The 21533-nt window shown below is 44.0% G+C and overlaps 1 protein-coding gene across 2 annotated transcripts; it reads right to left on the bottom strand.

Moving 5' to 3' along the window:
- Positions 1-1303: 1303 nt before the first annotated feature.
- On the bottom strand, positions 1304-6646 carry LOC123092628 (digalactosyldiacylglycerol synthase 2, chloroplastic). 2 transcript variants are annotated; one of them, XM_044514435.1, is made up of 6 exons: positions 6517-6646; positions 5794-6114; positions 4596-4862; positions 3762-4111; positions 2797-3588; positions 1304-1860 (listed from the first exon to the last, which is right to left on the bottom strand). In XM_044514435.1, the coding sequence occupies exons 2-5, from the start codon at positions 6079-6081 to the stop codon at positions 3093-3095; spliced, it is 1401 nt and encodes a 466-aa protein (XP_044370370.1). In that variant the 5' UTR covers positions 6082-6114; positions 6517-6646; the 3' UTR covers positions 1304-1860; positions 2797-3092. The 2 variants fall into 2 exon arrangements, with proteins under 2 accessions (XP_044370370.1, XP_044370371.1); XM_044514436.1 differs by having other exon boundaries at positions 2867-3588.
- Between the last annotated feature and the right edge of the window lie 14887 nt (positions 6647-21533).

Below are 21533 nucleotides of genomic sequence, written 5' to 3'. Positions count from 1 at the left end.
TCCCCAGTCTTTTGCAAGATTCTCCCTCCCTCCCTGTCCCTGCTGGAATATTTTTTTTGCCGGGTAAAAAGGAATTTCATTACTCAAGGAGGCCGTTCAGCCATACAAAGATTTACAATGTTGTGCAAGCCAGATCCCAACCACACGGCGGTGCGAGGGGTACTACGACCATAAGCGGCAAGAGCATGACTAACAGTGTTTTGAGAGCGACTAATATGACTAATAGAAATCTTTCGAGGGTCAGCTGCAATTAACCCAAGAATCTCTTGTACGAGTACACGATGGTTCGAGCGATCCACGGACCGCGAGTTAAGCATCGACACCGCCTCCAAACTATTCATCTCAATGACAATCGGCAACTCAATACGGTGGAGGGCAAGAGCCAGCCCTTCACTGCACGCAGCTAGTTCCGCCTCTAAACCATTAGTGCATGTACGTAATTGCCTGCAAGCAGTATAAATAATCTCTCCAGCAGCGCCACGCAGCACCATACCTCCGCCAGCAGCTCCTGTAGCTGGGACGTAGCTCCCGTCCATGTTCAGCTTGGCCAAGCCAACTGCTGGTGGCATCCATCGCTTCTCCTCACCACTATGTTTAATTTGTGTAGCAGCCGACCTTCCCAAATGCACCACCATTTTGCCTTTAACAATATCAGCTCTAGGATGTTGTCGGATACATAGTAGAGAATTAATATACCCATGGAGAAATCTGCAAGAGGCTTCTGTAGGGGGCGGATTCTTCTGATGAGTTATCTCGTTACGGACGTGCCAAATACGCCACATGGTCATCAACACCACGTGGCGTATTTAGCACGTCCTGCTGGAATATCATAGACTTATATCCGCTTCTGCGTCATCAATCATGTTTGCTATACTAATTTTGTTTCTTTTTCTCTAATTAAAAAAAGTCCTCCCTCTATTCCGAATTATAAGATGTTTTACGGTAAAATAAATATTTTTAATCAGATGTATGTAGACGTGTTTTAGTGCGTGTACGTGTCCTGACTATGAATTTGGTCGGAATCGTGTGAGGTGGACGGAGATATGTATACCGGACGGATGATGCGTCGAGCGGGGGTCAATTGCTACCAGGAAGCAAACACGACGCCTCACGTCATCGCTTGCTGGTTCTCCTGCTACAGCTGCTCGGCACGTAGGCCACCCGACCAAAAGCTCTCCAGGTTTATAACAAGTGGCACACAGGAACGGAGCAATATACTCCTATACAAGAAGACTTTTTCAGATGAGCCAAGAGCAGCAGCATATAGAATTGTTGCGAAACACAAGCCGGCTTTACACGGTAGTGGACTAGTAGTTTTTTTCTTTTTTTTGATAAAAGAGAGCACTCTCTCCGATTTCCATTAACAAAAATCACCAAGTCTTGCTACAGAAAAAAGAAAAAAGGAACACACTCCCCTCAACACGAAACTCCACTCTTCTAACGGATCAACCTACTGCCACATTGAGGAAGGAGGAGAAGCCATCCCTTCTCCTCCCCGAAGCCCAAAGACAGTGGAGAGAACCTACAAGAATGGTTCAAGGTCTAGATTCAGAAGAATCCAGCCCCAGAGCGGCAACAGACTCTGTTATAAGAACAGAGGCTACAAAGAGAAACTACCATTTTATAGCAGACACAATATTACAGGGTCATCCACTTAGTCTGAACATCAGCAAAATGAAGCGAAGCCAGCATGAAAAGGCAGGAGCCAAGATTTTTCCATCACAGCAGGGAGGGCTTCAGTTACCCTTCGATCCTCCCAGTCTTCAGGCGCCACCCATACGCTGCTTTGAAAATTTCTTCTACCACCTCACTCACTAGCTTCACTCCGGCCTCCATCAGCTTACTTCTTGCGGAATTTGTCTGCAAAATATTCCAATCATTTAGGTTTTTAATAAACAGAGTAACAGGAACATAGGGATCATTTACCCTATTGTTGTCAAATATCACACTATTCCTAAGTTTCCAAATAGTCCAACAAATCGTACTCCTATCATGACCAGACTTTTTTCATCTTTTCCAAAAGTATTTACCCAAGTTTTCATAACAGCATCTAATGTATCTGGAATATCCTTAAGATTGAAAGCCCACTTTAATATGTTCCATAACAATCTAGCAACCGAGCAAGCCAGAAAAAGATGATTTATGTTCTCTTTTTGCCCATAAAAAGGGCATTTATCATCTCCCTTCCACCCCTACAAATCAAATTATCTTTTGTGAGAATACTTTTTCTAAGGGCCAACCACATGAACACCTTGATTCTAGGTGGCATCTTAATCTTCCACATATACAAATGTGGATATTTGACCCCGTTTTCAATCAGGTGTCTATAGAAGAACTTAACAGTATAGACTCCCTTTTTGTTGAGAGTCCATTTTATCTCATCTCTATCCTCATTCAATGTCACCACACTACATGCCTCTTTAATATGCCCCCACAGTTCTCTTGCATCTCCTAGTAAAGTTCTTCTAAACTGAACATTATCTAATCTATTGTCAAAAATTTCTTTAACTGTTTTCTTTTTATCAAAGCATAGATCATATAACCTAGGAAATTTCTTGTTTAATGGAGCATTGCCAATCCACCAATCTTCCCAGAATCGAGCTCTTTTACCATCTCCAATTTTAAACTTACACAAGGAGACAAAATGGTCTCTGTGTTTTAGTATTTCCCTCCAAAACTGTGAATCTCCCTGTTTGGCCAAAACATTACCCATACTTCTATTCTTAACATATTTTTCTAGAACTATATCTTGCCACAAGTAGTTGCCACGCATGTTATGTTACAAAGCATACATACATGCCACCTGACGATGAGACCGTCGCACTGCCGAGCGCTTCAACTTTGTACTTACAGGAGCACTCCTCACCTGCTGGTAGACTTCACAATCGCCAGATACAGATCTGATGGACGCCACCAAGGAAAACTGCAGTTTCATCACACCAGAAAGAGAGCAAAGCAAGGGCCTGTCAAACGGTAATCCCTTTCAGAGCACACATGTTTCCGTTTCAGAGTTAGTTTCCTCAGCCCCCCAACTGGGCTGCGATTAGTTGTAAACTTGTATGGTCGATGCCAACAGCATGGAGGTGGAAAGGCTATAATCCCTGGGGTCTCCACCCGAGCTCCTTGCACTGCTGTTCATCGGGCTGCAGGCTGTTCGGTATCGCCCCAAACACACAACGGGCGGCTTCAAACCCAGAGATGGTGTTGTGAAAGAATGCCGACGCCTCTTCCATGTTCTTCTTCAGCTCATCCGGGTTGATGTACATGAAACGCTGTGAAGTGGAAGGATGTTGCTTGGCGGGCGTGGCTGGTGCGATTTCGGCAACCCTGACAAACCTCTCTGTCGCTGCCTCCCAGGAAAGCTCGTGCCTCAGTTCCTCGGTCAGTGGGATCGGCTCTTCTGACAGTGCTTTCATGGTTAGCCTCACAAACTCTTTCTCCGTGCTGTACATGTGGCAGTTGGGAAATCTTTTGAAAAATTCATTTGAAGGATGGTTTGCGCAGATCACAATCTTTCCCATCGCCAAGGCTTCTGCAGTTGTGGTGCAAACTACATCTGTTGTGCTTGGGTTTATGAAAACCTTGTAGCTGAAACAAACAATAGGTAATATAAATCAGCTGGTTTAGGAATAAACTGATGACATAAAGCAATTGTGGTAAAATGTATAGCTCGAACTAGCACTAGCAGCTACGCCGCTTGTGTGGCCCTTTGGAGCACACGAAACGATAAATTAAGGAATAGGAAAGACGCAGGATCTCACTCGTGAAATATTGAATCTGCATGGTCGCGGCCAGGATAGACTCTAACGTCCAGACTGAGTTTCTCAGCTGATGCTTTAACTTCACCGGAATCTTCTCCACTGCCATACAGCTCCATCTTGAGACCAGACAATTCCTTTTGGTGCTTCTGAAGCAGCTGAAGCAGCTCTGTGTAGCCTTTACTCCAGACCATCTTTCCAATATAATATGCACCCTTGAAGAATGATTGTTCTCTTTGAGATATTTGCTGATGCTTTAATTTGCCAATTTCAATAAATTTCGGGTTTACTCCATGAACATTACAAATTACAGATCTCGGGACTTCCTGAGTTGCTCCCGATAATCTTATAACCTAGAAAAAACATCACGGGCAACAAAAGGTCAGAAACTGCGCATAACAAAATTAAAAAATATATTGTCCTCAAGAAGAGAAAATGGAGCACATGTTTGCATAACAAATCATGGATGGATGATGGTCTTGTACCAATGCAGATATGAAAAGATTACCATTCATGAATACATTACAGCAGTGCATTATGCAGTTGCCACAATGGTTTACGTTGCAGATAACAAGTGGGGCAGCCCTAGGTAGACAATAACTGTCAAAAAATATGGACCAGCTTTGTCTGAATCACTATGCAAATATGGTAATTCCATACATGCTATCGATGTTAAATTGGCAACTATGCATCCATGAAATCATCTACAAAGATATTCAGCTTCTTGAGACTGGAAAACTAGGAGGTTTCATAAAACCAACTGGATGTTAATACTTAATGAAATGCTTGAAATAAAATGAGATGACAGTAAACAGAATAGAAAATAAAACTGCTAACCTTATGGCAATAGATGTCGGTGACCCAAGAATTGATATGTTTTAAGAGAAATGCATGAATGTAACCATTTTTCTCCCTCTTCACATATTCCAGATAGTTGGTGTGAGCAACACCTATAACTTTACGAAATTTGTTTTTCCACCTCCGTCCATGATGGTACCAGGTCAGATGTTCTGGCTCTTCTAGAACTGCAATATCTGCTTTTTCATCAGATATCGTCTCAGTTATATCCCCAACAGGTAGAATGCTTCTCTTCTCCGTCGAGAACTGCATATGAACATAGTTAGAGCAGTCTGCCATGCGATCAGAATATAAAGAATATTATCAACACCAAATCAATTTATGGCTTTATGCTGCCCTTTCGTAGATGTAAAGGCACTAAGGCATTAGATAGCTTCCCTCTCCCACTATTTCTATGCTCAATTTACTGCTTTATCATGTACTCCCTCCGTTCCAAATTACTCGTCGCTGAAATGGATGTATCTAGAACTAAAATACATCTAGATACATTCATACGTGCGACAAGTAATTCGGAACGGAGGGAGTATCATCAAAGGGGTGAATACAAGTTATGTACTCCCTCCGTTTCTAAATACAAGCCACTTTAGAGATTTCAATCAATACGGACTACATACGGATGTATATAGACGTATTTTAGAGTCTAGATTCACTCATTTTGCTCCGTATGTAGTCCGTCTTGGAATCTCTAAAAAGGCTTATACTATTTAGGAACGGAGGGAGTACTATCCAGTACTTCTCAGTTTCTGCTCGTCCTGCACTCAACTACCACAAGTTCTCTACTGATAACATTATTATTATTAATTTGCGGGAAAAAATACTAGTTACAGTATGGCAGGTACTGGATACATAAACGTTTCCAAAATTAATCACCTTCTACTACCTACTTAGTTGAAATTTCCAACGCCTCAGTATCCAACAAGGACACAGGAGAAACCATTCTACAACATTTTAGTTCCACAAGTAATGTAAGTTCATACAGATGCCTGTAGTGTACAGTTGCATAGATAGGGCCAAACACCAGTAGGTGATGTATTTTCGCGTGTTGCAAAAAATTGGGAGGCTTCATTTGCGCTTTCTATCAAGCACTAAACCACACAAGATGCACATATATTCAAGGGATATTTACAACATGATAACAAGACATAACAACATATTTTGCCAAATTGTTCGAATTTACCTTCCCAGGATAGAAATTTATGTTGAATCTCGGCAACGGCCCAGTCCGCTCCTCAAGCCACCGCCGCACATAGCCTTCTTGCTCCGCCGGCCCACTGAATTTCATCTTGTTAGGGTAAACCAGCATCTGATCCCCCTTGGACAGCCACGGCACCACCAGCGTGACCTCCCAGTCCCCAGCCTTGGCGAGGTAAGCCGCCCGGAACAGGGGGTTGACAGCAGTGCCGGTCATCCACGGCAGGCTCGCCGTGGTGAATATTGTGATGTGCTGCCTCCTCGCCATCGCCATAGCCTCGCAGAACCACCCCACCGCACACGGCCACTGCAATTTCCAAGGAATACGGCCACTGGCCCTTAAATGATGGAGTAACATCGAAGAATAGCGCATGACAGTAACAGCAGAATCCAGTTCCGCTCCTTATCCTCCCGCCCACTCCATTTCCCCATTGAATTTGGGAATTGATTCATTCGTTGTGTGTCAAAAGTCGAGACCCAGGGGCATCCAATTCGGCGGCCACCGATGCAATGTGACTCACGCAGGGAAGCTCGCATGGCCCGTAGGAAACCCCACCCAGTAACTCGAGAGGGGAGATCCGACGACTGCATCGTCCGATCTGAGCTCTAGGCCTCTAATCGAGCAAGCTGCGAGCCCTAACGGAGAGTATGAGACGAGGCGCGAACGGAGGGGAATTTGCGGTGGAGGAGGAGGAGGAGGAACGATTACCTGTGCGATGGGTGGCGCCGCGGTTGGGGCGAGCGGTTAGCTGGGGCGAGGGCGAGGGCGGGGAAGAAGATGACAGCCGGGGGTGCAGATGGGGTTGGGGACTGTATCGACACCGCTGTTCCTGTTGTCTCGTCGGCAACGGAACCGGGACCCACCAGAATCTCGGCCTGTGGGTCCGGATTCTCAGTGCAGCCGCCAGCCGGGCTTGAGCAACGGATAGAAACAGGCCCGAAAAGTCGGCCCAAAAGATGGTGGCTCTAATCTTGTCTGCTTTTTTTTCCTAATGAAAAAACCTTGTTCACTGAAACTCTTTTTTTTTGGACGCCGATAAGTGCCACACGTGTGGCACAATGACCATCCGACCACATGGCGCTGTGTGGCATACACGCATGCAGCCCACACGACGTTGTGTGGGCGAACATTGAAACTGCCCACACGTGTGACAGGAAAGGCAGCTGGACCGAACAAATTGCTTGGGACGATCGCTCTCCCCGCCTGCACGATTTCATGCAGTGGCGATGGCTGCCACCACCCCGAACATCCATCGTATCGGCCCTACAGGCCTTCTCTATATTGGGCCCTACAATCTTACTAAAGAAAAAGAAGTTCAGATTTTTTTTCTGCAACAAAAAAAGCCTATGATGCCATCCAACAACTTTAAAAGTAGAAAAAACCATTTGATTTTCCAGAAAAGTTGCCACTACATTTACGACTTGCCATCATGTTATTTTTTACAAAAATGGCAGGGTTTACCAAAACATATTAAATTGTCATGGTAGAAAGAAAATATGTTTCAAAAAATGACATGAACTAAAATGTCCAATAGATCATCATCCATACAGTATAAGTTCCATGATGCATAGGCTATATTTGCCATGGGCCATGGCAACTTTGTTGAAAAATGTTCTATATATATCATGATACATAGACTAAAAAATGCATAGACTTTCATGGCATGATAAACAAATAAGATCACAGTTTTGCTGTGATAGTAAAGCCCAGATTTACCATCCTATAAAACAGAAAGATGAATTTGCTGTAACAGATAAGAGTGACAAATAAACTAGTACTAAAAATCCCAATGGTTCAAACCGAAAAAATATCGTCGTACCTACAAGCAAAATTTGCCATGGTCAAAAGATCTTTTTTATATTAGAAAAATGAACTGAAAAGGAAAAGTTCATGGCAATTTGCATATACATCATGGGCGGAAAAAAGTGGATTAACATTTGTGTATGTTTTTCCGTGCCAATCAAACAACACAAAAAAATATTAAAATTGCCATGGCAAATGCATATAAAAATTTACCGTGGGATTTTTGTCAAAATTGCCATGCTTATATATGATTTCTTTGCCATGATTGTGAAATAATAAAAAAAGATATCAAAAACTGCCAAGGCAAAAACATGTTCCGTGGTATTTTATCCAAACTTGCCATCTTTGTGTAATTAAATTGCCATGCATATAAAACAACACGAAAAGAAAGAATAAAAAAATGCAATGGCAAAAAGCGTATTCTAATTTGCCGTGGAATATGTAATCAAATTTGCCATGCTAATATAAAAAAATTACCATGAATGTGAAAAAAATACAAAAATGATCAATAGTTGCCATGGCAAAAGCATGCTCAAAATTCCCATGGTATTTTACTAAAATTGCCATGATTGTGAAATAATAATAAAAAATTTAAAAAAGCATGGCAAAAGCATGTTCAAAACTGGCCATGGTATTGTACCAAAATTGTCATCTTTGTATAATTAAATTGCCGTGTATGTGAAACAACACGAAAAGAAGATCAAAATTGCCATGGCAATGCATATTCTAATATGCCATGGATTTTTTTATCAAATTTGCAATATTGTGAAATATTACAAAAATGATGAATAGTTGCCATGGCAAGGGAATGTTCAAATTTGTCATGGTATTTTACCAAATTTTGCCATATTTGATGTCATTAATTGCCGTGTAATGGAAATAACACAAGAAATTGTCAAATTTGCCATGGAAAAAATGTATATTCGAATGCCATGGCAAAATGCATATTCAATTTTTTTGTGGTTTTTTTATCAAATTTGCCATGCTTATGTAAAAAAAGTTGCCACGAATGTGAAATTATACAAAAAAATGATCAAAAATTGTGATGGCGAAAAGCATGTTCAAACTTGCCATGGCGTTTAACCAAGACTTGATATCTTCTTTGGTATTAAGTTGCCATGTATGTGAAACAACACAAAAATCGCCGTGAACATGGCAACATATTAAACTACATTTGCCATGCTCTCATAGAAATCAAATTGCCATCAAAGAAAAAACATGGCAACACATCATATATTTACATGGCAACACAAACCTTTTGTTAGTTCCGTGGCAACACATCATGGCAAAACTAAAAAGTTGAGTTGCCATGGCAACTAAAAGCTAAAAGGTTTGGCATTTTGATAAAAATAACACGGCAAATTTGAATGTGTTTCTGCCATGGAATTATTTTCCATCATTTCTTTGTGCTATTTTTATCCGTGGCAAATCGGTTATTTTTTTCCATGACCAACACTCTAGTTAGCCATGGCAAATCTGTAACTTTTTTTCACATGACAAACACTCTAGTTAGCTCCAATTTGCCATGGCAACTATACCATTGGGATGAGGGTAAATGTGCCACCTGAATTAACTTGCCTCTTCAAAAATTAAGAGCAAAAATCATCATATTCCTCAATACGCTGCACAAACCATCAAGCAAAAATGGTAGAGGCATACTAGAAAAGCCATAGGAGAGATGGCAAACGTACCGTATGTGCTGGCCCATACATGCAATGGTGGAGCTCGCCGTAGAAAAGCGACACATAAGAATCGCTCCAGCTTGGGCGCGTGCTGCGCTAGACGGCGGCGCACAGCAGCGCCACGAGCCGCGGGAGCTCGCCTCGAGCGTGCGGCTCGACCACCAGCTGCCACTGCCCGGGCGCATTAACACCCGCCGCAACTGGAAGCGGCCGCCGATGAGGAGGATGCAAAACTCGCGGCAGACACCTGCGCGCCCACAGCCGGTCCCATTAGCACCCGCCACATTTGGAAGTGCCCTGCCGTCTTGAGGCCCCCGCGCCCGGAGAGAGCCAGCCCGGAGATAGCGGTGGTGACCTCCGCCCGCCGGGCCACCCCCACGACGGAGACGTCGTCGCATGCTCTGCCGTCCGTGGCGTGGCTATCGCCTCCCCTTGCATCGGTGCCTCGATGTAACGCCCCAGATACAACTTTCCACATTCGTAACTTCAACTCTTGCCTTTTCCGCAGATGTGATATATTATTTTCCTCCGTGGTTGGGTTTTGTTCTTTTGTTTTTGCATTTTGTTCATGTCATGCATTTCATCTCATGTCGTCATTCGCATTGCATCTGCATGTTTTCATAAAAACTCGTAGTCGTTAGTTGTTGCCGCTTCTTCCTCGCCTCCGTTGACCTTTCTTAGACCAACCGTTCTTTTCTTGCCCGACCGTTTGACCCCTTTGCACAGTGTAGACCCCCTCGAGCGCGCCCAAAAGTTGTCCCAAACCCAACCCGCTCTGTCTTTACTGTTGAGTCCGGATCATCCCCTAACATCTATAAAACATCTCCGTTTTCTTATTTGGACTCTCCTAGCGTATTTTTCTCGACCGTTCGATCTTGATCGGAGGGTCCGTTTTGCCCCTAAGCTAGTCCACCTAGCTATTTAAACAGCCCAACCCTAATTTCTAGGCCTCATGTCCCATCAATCATTTCCTCCCTGCCGCCGCAAAAACCTCCACCTTGTCTCCTCTTCGTTTTCCCCTCGGGATCACCAGTGAGCCCATCACCAGCCTCATCCTTCCCCGGTCCAAATCCTTCCAGCTTCCACCTCCTCCCTTCGATCCTACCGGCGCCTCCCTTGGATCCCCTCATCCAGCCATCGCCCCCGTGCCCCACGCTCGTGCTCGTCTTCCATGCACGGACGGGAAAGGAGCTCCCGATCCTTGCGGCCAAGGCGACCTCGTCGCTGTTGCTCGAGCCTTCTCCGGCAGCCGTCGCCGGCGACCACCCACAGGATCCCATCGTGCCCATCACCTTCCTCCTCCTTTCTCTTTTCCTTCTTCCCGCCTCTCATCTCTCCCCTGTTTCTCTTGACAGGAGGCCGACTCCAACGCCATGGCCACCCCTGCCCAGCCGCCGTTCCACGCGCCACCGGCCCCATCTCCGTCCAAATCAAGCCGCCCCAAACTCCCTCCGTCCTCCACTGTGTCAGATTTGGAGGATCCTGGACGGAGCTGCCACATCGACCAAGTGCCTCTGCCTCAACTCCGGCCGGATCGGCTCGGGTCCCCGCCGCTCCGCCAAGTTCCTCGCCTACGTCTTCCCGTCGAGCGCCAGGAAGAACAGCAGCAGCCGCCTCGCCAAGCTCCTCCTCGCGCCAAGCTCCTCTGCCCCGTCCTCGCCTTGCCGGAGAGGCCCGACCTTCGCCAGTCCCAGCGCTGCCGGCCTCTGCTCTCTCTGCATCGAGCAGAGGGGCTTCGCTCGCCCGCTCGTTGACCGTGCCGCGCCTTGGGCCACTTCTTGCGCCAAGGCCAGCCGCTCCCTGCCTGCATCAAGCCCAACCCCTCCACCAGCCGGGCCTTGGCCCATGGTGAGAAACCCCCCAGCCCTCCTCTCTGTTGGCCCAGCAGTGCAGCCAGATTCGGCCCATGTTTTTGAAGGAAATATGCCCTAGAGGCAATAATAAAGTTACTGTTTATTTCCTTATATCATGATAAATGTTTATTATTCATGCTAGAATTGTATTAACCGGAAACATAATACATGTGTGAATACATAGACAAACATAGTGTCACTAGTATGCCTCTACTTGACTAGCTTGTTGATCAAAGATGGTTATGTTTCCTAACCATAGACATGTGTTGTCATTTGATTAACGGGATCACATCATTAGGAGAATGATGTGATTGACATGACCCATTCCGTTAGCCTAGCACTTGATCGTTTAGTATGTTGCTATTGCTTTCTTCATGACTTATACATGTTCCTGCAACTATGAGATTGTGCAACTCCCGTTTACCGGAAGAACACTTTGTGTGCTACCAAACGTCACAACGTAACTAGGTGATTATAAAGGTGCTCTACAGGTGTTTCCGAAGGTACATGTTGGGTTGGCATAAATCGAGATTAGGTTTTGTCACTCCGATTGTCGGAGAGGTATCTCTGGGCCCTCTCGGTAATACTCATCACCTAAGCCTTGCAAGCATTATAACTAATGAGTTAGTTATAAGATGATGTGTTACAGAATGAGTAAAGAGACTTGCCGGTAACGAGATTGAACTAGGTATTGGATGCCGACGATCAAATCTCGGGCAAGTAACATACCGATGACAAAGGGAACAACGTATGTTGTTATGCGGTTTGACCGATAAAGATCTTCGTAGGATATGTAGGAACCAATATGGGCATCCAGGTCCCGCTATTGGTTATTGACCGAGAATGGTTCTAGGTCATGTCTACATAGTTCTCGAACCCGTAGGGTCCGCACGCTTAACGTTACAATGACAGTTTTATTATGAGTTTATAAGTTTTGATGTACCGAAGTTTGTTCGGAGTCCCGGATGTGATCACGGACATGACGAGGAGTCTCGAAATGGTCGAGACATAAAGATTGATATATTGGAAGCCTATGTTTGGACATTGGAAAGGTTCCGGGTGAAATTGGGATTTTACCGGAACACCGGGGGGTTACCGGAACCCTCCCCGGGGTTAATGGGCCTTAGTGGGCCATGAGGGAGAAGAGGAGGGCCGGCCAGGGCAGGCCGCACGACCCCTCCCCCCCTAGTCCGAATAGGACAAGGAAGAGGGGCGGCGCCCCCCCTTTCCTCTTTCCCCTCCCCCCTTTCCTTCTCCACCAAGGCAAGAGGGGGAAGTCCTACTCCCGGTGGGAGTAGGACTCCTCCAGGCGCACCCCAAGGGGGCCGGCCGCACCTCCCCCTACCTCCTTTATATATGGGGGCAGGGGGCACCCCATAAGACACAAGTTGATCTACGGATCGTTCCTTAGCCGTGTGCGGTGCCCCCCTCCACCATATTCGACCTCGGTCATATCGTCACGGAGTTTAGCGAAGCCCTGCACCGGTAGAACATCATCATCGTCACCACGCCGTCGTGCTGACGGAAATCATCCCCGAAGCTTTGCTGGATCGGAGCCCGGGGATCGTCATCGAGCTGAACGTGTGCTGAACTCGGAGGTGCCGTACGTTCGGTGCTTGGATCGGTCGGATCATGAAGACGTACGACTACATCAACCGCGTTGTCATAACGCTTCCGCTTACGGTCTACGAGGGTACGTGGACAACACTCTCCCCTCTCGTTGCTATGTCATCACCATGATCTTGCGTGTACGTAGGAATTTTTTTGAAATTACTACGTTCTCCAACAGTGGCATCCGAGCCTAGATTTTATGCGTTGATGTTATATACACGAGTAGAACACAAGTGAGTTGTGGGCGATACAAGTCATACTGCTTACCAGCATGTCATACTTTGGTTCGGCGGTATTGTGAGATGAAGCGGCCCGGACCGACATTACGCGTACGCATACGCGAGACTAGTTTCACCATTACGAGCACTCGTGCTTAAAGGTGGCTGGCGGGTGTCTGTCTCTCTCACTTTAGCTGAATCGAGTGTGGCTACGCTCGGTCCTTGCGAAGGTTAAAACAACACCAACTTGACAAACTATCGTTGTGGTTTTTGATGCGTAGGTAAGAACGGTTCTTGCTAAGCCCGTAGTAGCCACGTAAAATTTTCAACAACAAAGTAGAGGACGTCTAACTTGTTTTTGCAGGGCATGTTGTGATGTGATATGGTCAAGACGTGATGCTATATTGTATGAGATGATCATGTTTTGTAACCGAAGTTATCGGCAACTGGCAGGAGCCATATGGTTGTCGCTTTATTGTATGAAATGCAAACGCCCTGTAATTGCTTTACTTTATCACTAAGCGGTAGCGATAGTCATAGAAGCAATAGATGGCGTAACGACAATGATGCTACGATGGAGATCAAGGTGTCGCGCTGGTGACGATGGTGATCACGACGGTGCTTCGGAGATGGAGATCACAAGCACAAGATGATGATGGCCATATCATATCACTTATATTGATTGCATGTGATGTTTATCCTTTATGCATCTTATCTTGCTTTGATTGACAGTAGCATTTTAAGATGATCTCTCACTAAAATTATCAAGAAGTGTTCTCCCTGAGTATGCACCGTTGCCAAAGTTCGTCGTGCCCAGACACCACGTGATGATCGGGTGTGATAAGCTCTACGTCCATCTACAACGGGTGCAAGACAGTTTTGCACACGCGGAATACTCAGGTTAAACTTGACGAGCCTAGCATATGCAGATATGGCCTCGGAACACGGAGACCGAAAGGTCGAGCGTGAATCATATAGTAGATATGATCAACATAGTGATGTTCACCATTGAAAACTACTCCATCTCACGTGATGATCGGTTATGGTTTAGTTGATTTGGATCACGTGATCACTTAGATGACTAGAGAGATGTCTGTCTAAGTGGGAGTTCTTAAGTAATATGATTAATTGAACTTAAATTTATCATGAACTTAGTCCTGGTAGTATTTTGCAAATTATGTTGTAGATCAATAGCTTGCGTTGTTGCTTTCATATGTTTATTTTGGTATGTTCCTAGAGAAAATTGTGTTGAAAGATGTTAGTAGCAATGATGCGGATTTGATCCGTGATCTGAGGTTTATCCTCATTGCTGCACAGAAGAATTATGTCCTTAATGCACCGCTAGGTGACAGACCTATTGCAGGAACAGATGCAGACGTTATGAACGTTTGGCTAGCTCAATATGATGACTACTTGATAGTTTTGTGCACCATGCTTTATGGCTTAGAATCGGGACTTCAAAAACGTTTTGAACGTCATGGACCATATGAGATGTTCCAGGAGTTGAAGTTAATATTTCAAGCAAATACCCGAGTTGAGAGATATGAAGTCTCCAACAAGTTCTGTAGCTAAAAAATGGAGGAGAATCGCTCAACTAGTGAGCATGTGCTCAGATTGTCTGGTTACTACAATCGCTTGAATCATGTGGGAGTTAATCTTCCAGATAAGATAGTGATTGACAGAATTCTCTAGTCACCACCACCAAGTTAGTAGAACTTTGTGATGAACTATAATGCAAGGGATGACGAAAACGATTCCTGAGCTCTTCATGATGCTGAAATCGACGAAGGTAGAAATCAAGAAAGAGCATCAAGTGTTGATGATTGACAAGACCACTAGTTTCAAGAAAAAGGGCAAAGGGAAAGAAAGGGAACTTCAAGTGGAAAGACAATCAAGTTGTCACTCCTGCGAAGAAGCCCAAAGCTGGACCAAAGCCTGAAACTGAGTGATTACACTGCAAAGGAAATGGTCACTGGAAGCGGAAATGCCTTGAATATTTGGTGGATAAGAAGGATGGCAAAGTGAACAAGGGTATATTTGATATAGATGTTATTGATGTGTACCTTACTAGTGTTTATAGTAACCCCTGAGTATTTGATACTTGTTTGGTTGCTAAGATTAGTAACTCGAAACAGGAGTTACAGAATAAACAGAAACTAGTTGAGGGTGAAGTGACGATGTGTGTTGGAAGTGGTTCCAAGATTGATATGATCATCATCGCACACTCCCTATACTTTCGGGATTAGTGTTGAACCTAAATAAATGTTATTTGGTGTTTGCGTTGAGCATGAATATGATTTGATCATGTTTATTGCAATACATTATTCATTTAAAATCAGAGAATAATTGTTGTTCTATTTAAATGAATAAAACCTTTGATGGTCATACACCCAATGAAAATAGTTTGTTGGATCTCGATCGTAGTGATACACATATTCATAATATTGATGCCAAAAGATGCAAAGTTAATAATGATAGTGCAACTTATTTGTGGCACTGCCGTTTGGGTCATATCGGTGTAAAGCGCATGAAGAAACTCCATAAAGATGGATTTTCGGAATCACTTGGTTATGAATCATTTGATGCTTGCGAACCGTGCCTTTTGGGCAAGATGACTAAAACTCCGTTCTCCGGAACAATGGAACGAGCTACTGACTTATTGGAAATAATACATACCGATGTATGCGATCCAATGAGTGTTGATGCTCGTGGCAAGTATCGTTATTTTCTGACCTTCACAAGATGATTTGAGCAGATATGGGTATATCTACTTGATGAAACATAAGTCTGAAATAATTGAAAGGTTCAAAGAATTTCAGAGTGAAGTGGAAAAATCATCGTAACAAGAAAATAAAGTTTCTACGATCTGATCGCGGAGACGAATATTTGAGTTACGAGTTTGGTCTTCAATTAAAACAATGTGGAATAGTTTCACAGCTCACGCCATCTGGAACACCACAATGTAATGGTGTGTCCGAATGTCGTAATCGTACTTTACTAGATATGGTGCGATCTATGATGTCTCTTATCGGTTTACCACTATCGTTTTGGGGTTATGCATTAGAGACAGCTGCATTCACGTTTAATAGGGCACCATCTAAATCCGTTGAGACGACACCGTATGAACTATGGTTTAGCAGTAAACCTAAGCTGTCGTTTCTTAAAGTTGGAGTTGCGATGCTTATATGAAAAAGGTTTTCAACCTGATAAGCTCGAACCCAAATCGGAGAAGTGCGTCTTCATAGAATACCCAAAGGTAACTATTGGGTACACCTTCTATCACAGATCCGAAGGCAAGTTATTCGTTGCTAAGATGGATCCTTTCTAGAGAAGAAGTTTCTCTCGAAAGAAGTGAGTGGGAGGAAAGTAGAACTTGATGAGGTAATTGTACCTTCTCCCTTATTGGAAAGTAGTTCATCACAGAAATCAGTTCCAGTGATTACTACACCAATTAGTGAGGAAGTTAATGATGATGATCATGAATCTTCAGATCAAGTTGCTGCCAAACCTTGTAGGTCTTCCAGAGTAAGTTCCGCACCAGAGTGGTACGGTAATCATGTTCTGGAAGTCATGTTACTAGACCATGATGAACCTACGAACTATGAGGAAGCGATGATGAGCCCAGATTCCACGAAATGGCTTGAGGCCATAAAATCTAAGATATGATCCATGTATGAGAACAAAGTATGGACTTTGATTGACTTGCTCAATGATCAGCAAGCCATGTTAAATAAATGGATCTTCAAGAGGAAGACGGACACTGATAGTAGTGTTACTATCTACAAATCTCGACTTGTTGCAAAAAGGTTTTCGACAAGTTCAAGGTGTTGAATACGATGAGATTTTCTCACTCGTAACGATGCTTAAGTCTGTCCGAATCATGTTAGCAATTGCCACATTTTATGAAATCTGGCAAATGGATGTCCAAACTGCATTCCTTAATGGATTTATTAAAGAAGAGTTGCATATGATGCAACCAGAAGGTTTTGTCAATCCTAAAGATGCTAACAAAGTGTGCAAGCTCCAGCAATCCATCAATGGACTGGTGCAAGCATCTCGGAGTTGGAATATACACTTTGATGAGTTGATCAAAGCATATGGTTTTATACAGACTTTTGGAAAGGCCTGTATTTACAAGAAAGTGAGTGGGAGCTCTATAGCATTTCTAATATTATATGTGGATGACATATTGTTAATTGGAAATGATATGGAAATTCTGGATAGCATGAAAGGATACTTGAATAAGAGTTTTTCAAAGCAAGACCTCAATGAAGCTGCTTACACGTTGAGCATCAAGATCTATATAGATAGATCAAAACGCTTGATAAGATTTTTCAATGAATACATACCTTGATAAATTTTTGAAATAGTTCAAAATGGAACAGTCAAAGAAGGAGTTCTTGCCTGTGTTACAAGGTGTGAAGTTGAGTAAGACTCAAGACCCGACCATTGCAGAAAATAGAAAGAGAATGAAAAGTCATTCCCTATGCCTCAGTCATAGGTTCTATAAAGTATGCTATGCTGTGAACCAGACCTATTGTATACCTTGCTCTGTATTTGGCAAAGGAATACAATTTTGATCTAATAAGTAGATCACTGGTCATGGGTCAAGAATATCCTTAGTGAGGACTAAGGAGATGTTTCTCGATTATGGAGGTGATAAAAGAGCCCATCGTAAAAGTTACAACGATGCAAGCTTTTACACCAATCCAGATGACTCTAAGTCTCAATCTGGATACATATTAAAAGTGGGAGAAATTAGCTAGAGTAGCTCCGTGCAGAGCATTGTGGACATAGAATATTTGCGAAATACATACGGCTCTGAATATGACAGACCCATTGACTAAGTTTCTCTCACGAGCAAAACATGATCATACCTTAGTACTCTTTTGGGTTTTAATCACATAGCGATGTGAACTAGATTATTGACTCTAGTAAACCCTTTGGGTGTTGATCACATGACGATGTGAACTATGGGTATTAATCACATACAGATGTGAATATTAGTGTTGAATCACATGCTGATGTGAACTAGATTATTGACTCTAGTGCAAGTGGGAGACTGAAGGAAATATGCCCTAGAGGCAATAATAAAGTTATTATTTATTTCCTTATATCATGATAAATGTTTATTATTCATGCTAGAATTGTATTAACCGGAAACATAATACATGTGTGAATACATAGACAAACATAGTGTCACTAGTATGCCTCTACTTGACTAGCTTGTTGATCAAAGATGGTTATGTTTCCTAACCATAGACATGTGTTGTCATTTGATTAACGGGATCACATCATTAGGAGAATGATGTGATTGACATGACCCATTCCGTTAGCCTAGCACTTGATCGTTTAGTATGTTGCTATTGCTTTCTTCATGACTTATACATGTTCCTGCAACTATGAGATTGTGCAACTCCCGTTTACCGGAAGGACACTTTGTGTGCTACCAAACGTCACAACGTAACTGGGTGATTATAAAGGTGCTCTACAGGTGTTTCCTAAGGTACATGTTGGGTTGGCATAAATCGAGATTAGGTTTTGTCACTCCGATTGTCGGAGAGGTATCTCTGGGCCCTCTCGGTAATACTCATCACCTAAGCCTTGCAAGCATTATAACTAATGAGTTAGTTATAAGATGATGTGTTACAGAACGAGTAAAGAGACTTGCCGGTAACGAGATTGAACTAGGTATTGGATGCCGACGATCAAATCTCGGGCAAGTAACATACCGATGACAAAGGGAACAACGTATGTTGTTATGCGGATTGACCGATAAAGATCTTCGTAGGATATGTAGGAACCAATATGGGCATCCAGGTCCCGCTATTGGTTATTGACCGAGAATGGTTCTAGGTCATGTCTACATAGTTCTCGAACCCGTAGGGTCCGCACGCTTAACGTTACGATGACAGTTTTATTATGAGTTTATAAGTTTTGATGTACCGAAGTTTGTTCGGAGTCCCGAATGTGATCACAGACATGACGAGGAGTCTCGAAATAGTCGAGACATAAAGATTGATATATTGGAAGCCTATGTTTGGACATCGGAAAGGTTCCGGGTGAAATCGGGATTTTACTAGAACACCGGGGGGTTACCGGAACCCTCCCGGGGGTTAATGGGCCTTAGTGGGCCATGAGGGAGAAGAGGAGGGCCGGCCAGGGCAGGCCGCGCAGCCCCTCCCCCCTAGTCCGAATAGGACAAGGAAGGGGGGGGGGGCGGCACCCCCCTTTCCTCTTTCCCCTCCCCCCTTTCCTTCTCCACCAAGGCAAGAGGGGGGAGTCCTACTCCCGGTGGGAGTAGGACTCCTCCAGGCGCACCCCAAGGGGGCCAGCCGCACCTCCCCCTCCCTCCTTTATATACGGGGGCAGGGGGGCACCCCATAAGACACAAGTTGATCTACGGATCGTTCCTTAGCCGTGTGCGGTGCCCCCTCCACCATATTCCACCTCGGTCATATCGTCGCGGAGTTTAGGCGAAGCCCTGCGCCGGTAGAACATCATCATCGTCACCACGCCGTCGTGCTGACGGAACTCATCCCCGAAGCTTTGCTGGATCGGAGCCCGGGGATCGTCATCGAGCTGAACGTGTGCTGAACTCGGAGGTGCCGTACGTTCGGTGCTTGGATCGGTCGGATCGTGAAGACGTACGACTACATCAACCGCGTTGTCATAATGCTTCCGCTTACGGTCTACGAGGGTACGTGGATAACACTCCCCCCTCTCGTTGCTATGTCATCACCATGATCTTGCGTGTACATAGGATTTTTTTTGAAATTACTACGTTCTCCAACAATTTTTTTTCATGCGCTGCGAATTTAGCTAATTTCCAGAAACTGCAGTTTTTCAGAAAAACCCTCATGTTCATGCATTTAATAACTCCACAACCATGCATCGTATTAAAACAAACTAAATATGTAAAATGCTTAGAATTTTGTGTAGATTAATAATATGCCACTTTCATCCATGTTTAAAATGTTTAAACTGTTGTTTGCATTAATTTGCTTAAATTCCATGTTTAAATGATTTTTTTCATAACTAAATAACCGTAGCTCGGTTTTAAATAAACTTTATATGTAAATGGGATGAAAAAAATGCATAGATTAACATGTTGCACTTTATTTTCCTGTTTAACAACTCTAAAATTATGTAATAGGCAGAACAGTACCGAATTCAAAATATGGACATGAGGATTTTCCGGAATTGTTGTTTGTTGTTCCGGCCTCATTTAAACTTGCCTAGATAGGTAGTTTAATTATGCTTCACCTTTTGCCATGTTTAACAACATTTAATATTGTTTGGTAGCTTAAACGAGATTAAACTAAATATGTCAATGTGGGGTTTTGTCAATATGCAACTCGTTGCATATTGAGCTCCACTTAACTTGTAGTATTGTTTGTTGCGCTTTGCCATGCCATGCCTCATTAAACCAGACATGCATCATACTTGATTGTGCATCATGCCATGTTTACGTGTTGTGTGTTTACCTTGTTGTTTGCTTCTTTCCGGTTGTGCTCCTTCTCGTTAGTTCTTGTTTCGTTGCGATCGTGAGGATTCGTTCGTCTACGCTTGGTTCGTCTTCGTGGCTTCATCTTCTTCATGGACTCGTTCTTCTTCCTAGCAGGATTTCAGGCAAGATGACCGTCACCTTGGATCTCACTACTATCATTGCTATGCTAGTTGTTTCGTTCTATCGCTATGCTGCGCTACCTATCTTTTGCTCTTCAAGCCTCCCAAATTGCCATGTCAGCCTCTAACCTTTTCACCCTTCCTAGCAAACCATTGCTTGGCTATGTTACCGCTTTTGCTCAGCCCCTCTTATAGCGTTGTTAGTTGCAGGTGAAGTTGAAGTTTGCCCCATGATGGACAGGATTGTGTTGGGATATCACAATATCTCTTATTTAATTAATGCATCTATATACTTGGTAAAGGGTGGAAGGCTCGGCCTTATGCCTGGTGTTTTGTTCCACTCTTGCCGCCCTAGTTTCCGTCATACCAGTGTTATGTTCCCGATTTGCGTTCCTTACGCGGTTGGGTGATTTATGGGACCCCCTTGACAGTTTGCTTTGAATAAAACTCCTCCAGCAAGGCCCAACCTTGGTTTTACCATTTGCCTCACCTAGCCCTTTTTCCCTTGGGTTTCCGGCGCCCGAGGGTCATCTTTATTTAACCCCCCCCCCCCCCCCCGGGCCAGTGCTCGTCGTGAGTGTTGGTCCAACCTGTCAGCTGTCGGTGGCCACCAGGGGCAACTTTGGGATGGCCTACCGGAAGTTTGGACAATCTGGTGTGCCCTGAGAACAAGATATGTGCAGCTCCTATCAGGATTTGTCGGCACATTCGGGCGGCTTTGCTGGTCTTGTTTTACCATTGTCGAAATGTCTTGTAAACCGGGATTCCGAGACTGATCGGGTCTTCCTGGGAGAAGGTATATCCTTCGTTGATCGTGATAGCTTATCATGGGCTAAGTTGGGACACCCCTGCAGGGTATAAACTTTCAAAAGCCGTGCCCGCGGTTATGTGGCAGATGGGAATTTGTTAATGTCCGGTTGTAGAAAACT

The sequence above is a fragment of the Triticum aestivum genome, chromosome 4B, assembly GCF_018294505.1.
Source record: "Triticum aestivum cultivar Chinese Spring chromosome 4B, IWGSC CS RefSeq v2.1, whole genome shotgun sequence".
Taxonomy (NCBI): domain Eukaryota; kingdom Viridiplantae; phylum Streptophyta; class Magnoliopsida; order Poales; family Poaceae; genus Triticum; species Triticum aestivum.
The sequence above is the reverse complement of the archived record's forward strand: the minus strand, read 5'-3'. Positions and strand labels throughout refer to the sequence as shown.

What these genes read in the sequence shown, in the direction of transcription:
- LOC123092628 (XM_044514435.1), bottom strand. Translation starts at nt 6,081, where the DNA reads ATGGCGATGGCGAGGAGGCAGCACATCACAATATTCACCACGGCGAGC. An exon ending in TAAATTTCTATCCTGGGAAG is followed by an intron (nt 4,863 to 5,793) that starts GTAAATTCGAAC and finishes GTTCATATGCAG; the next exon opens with TTCTCGACGGAGAAGAGAAG. An exon ending in GCAGATTCAATATTTCACGA is followed by an intron (nt 3,589 to 3,761) that starts GTGAGATCCTGC and finishes TGTTTGTTTCAG; the next exon opens with CTACAAGGTTTTCATAAACC.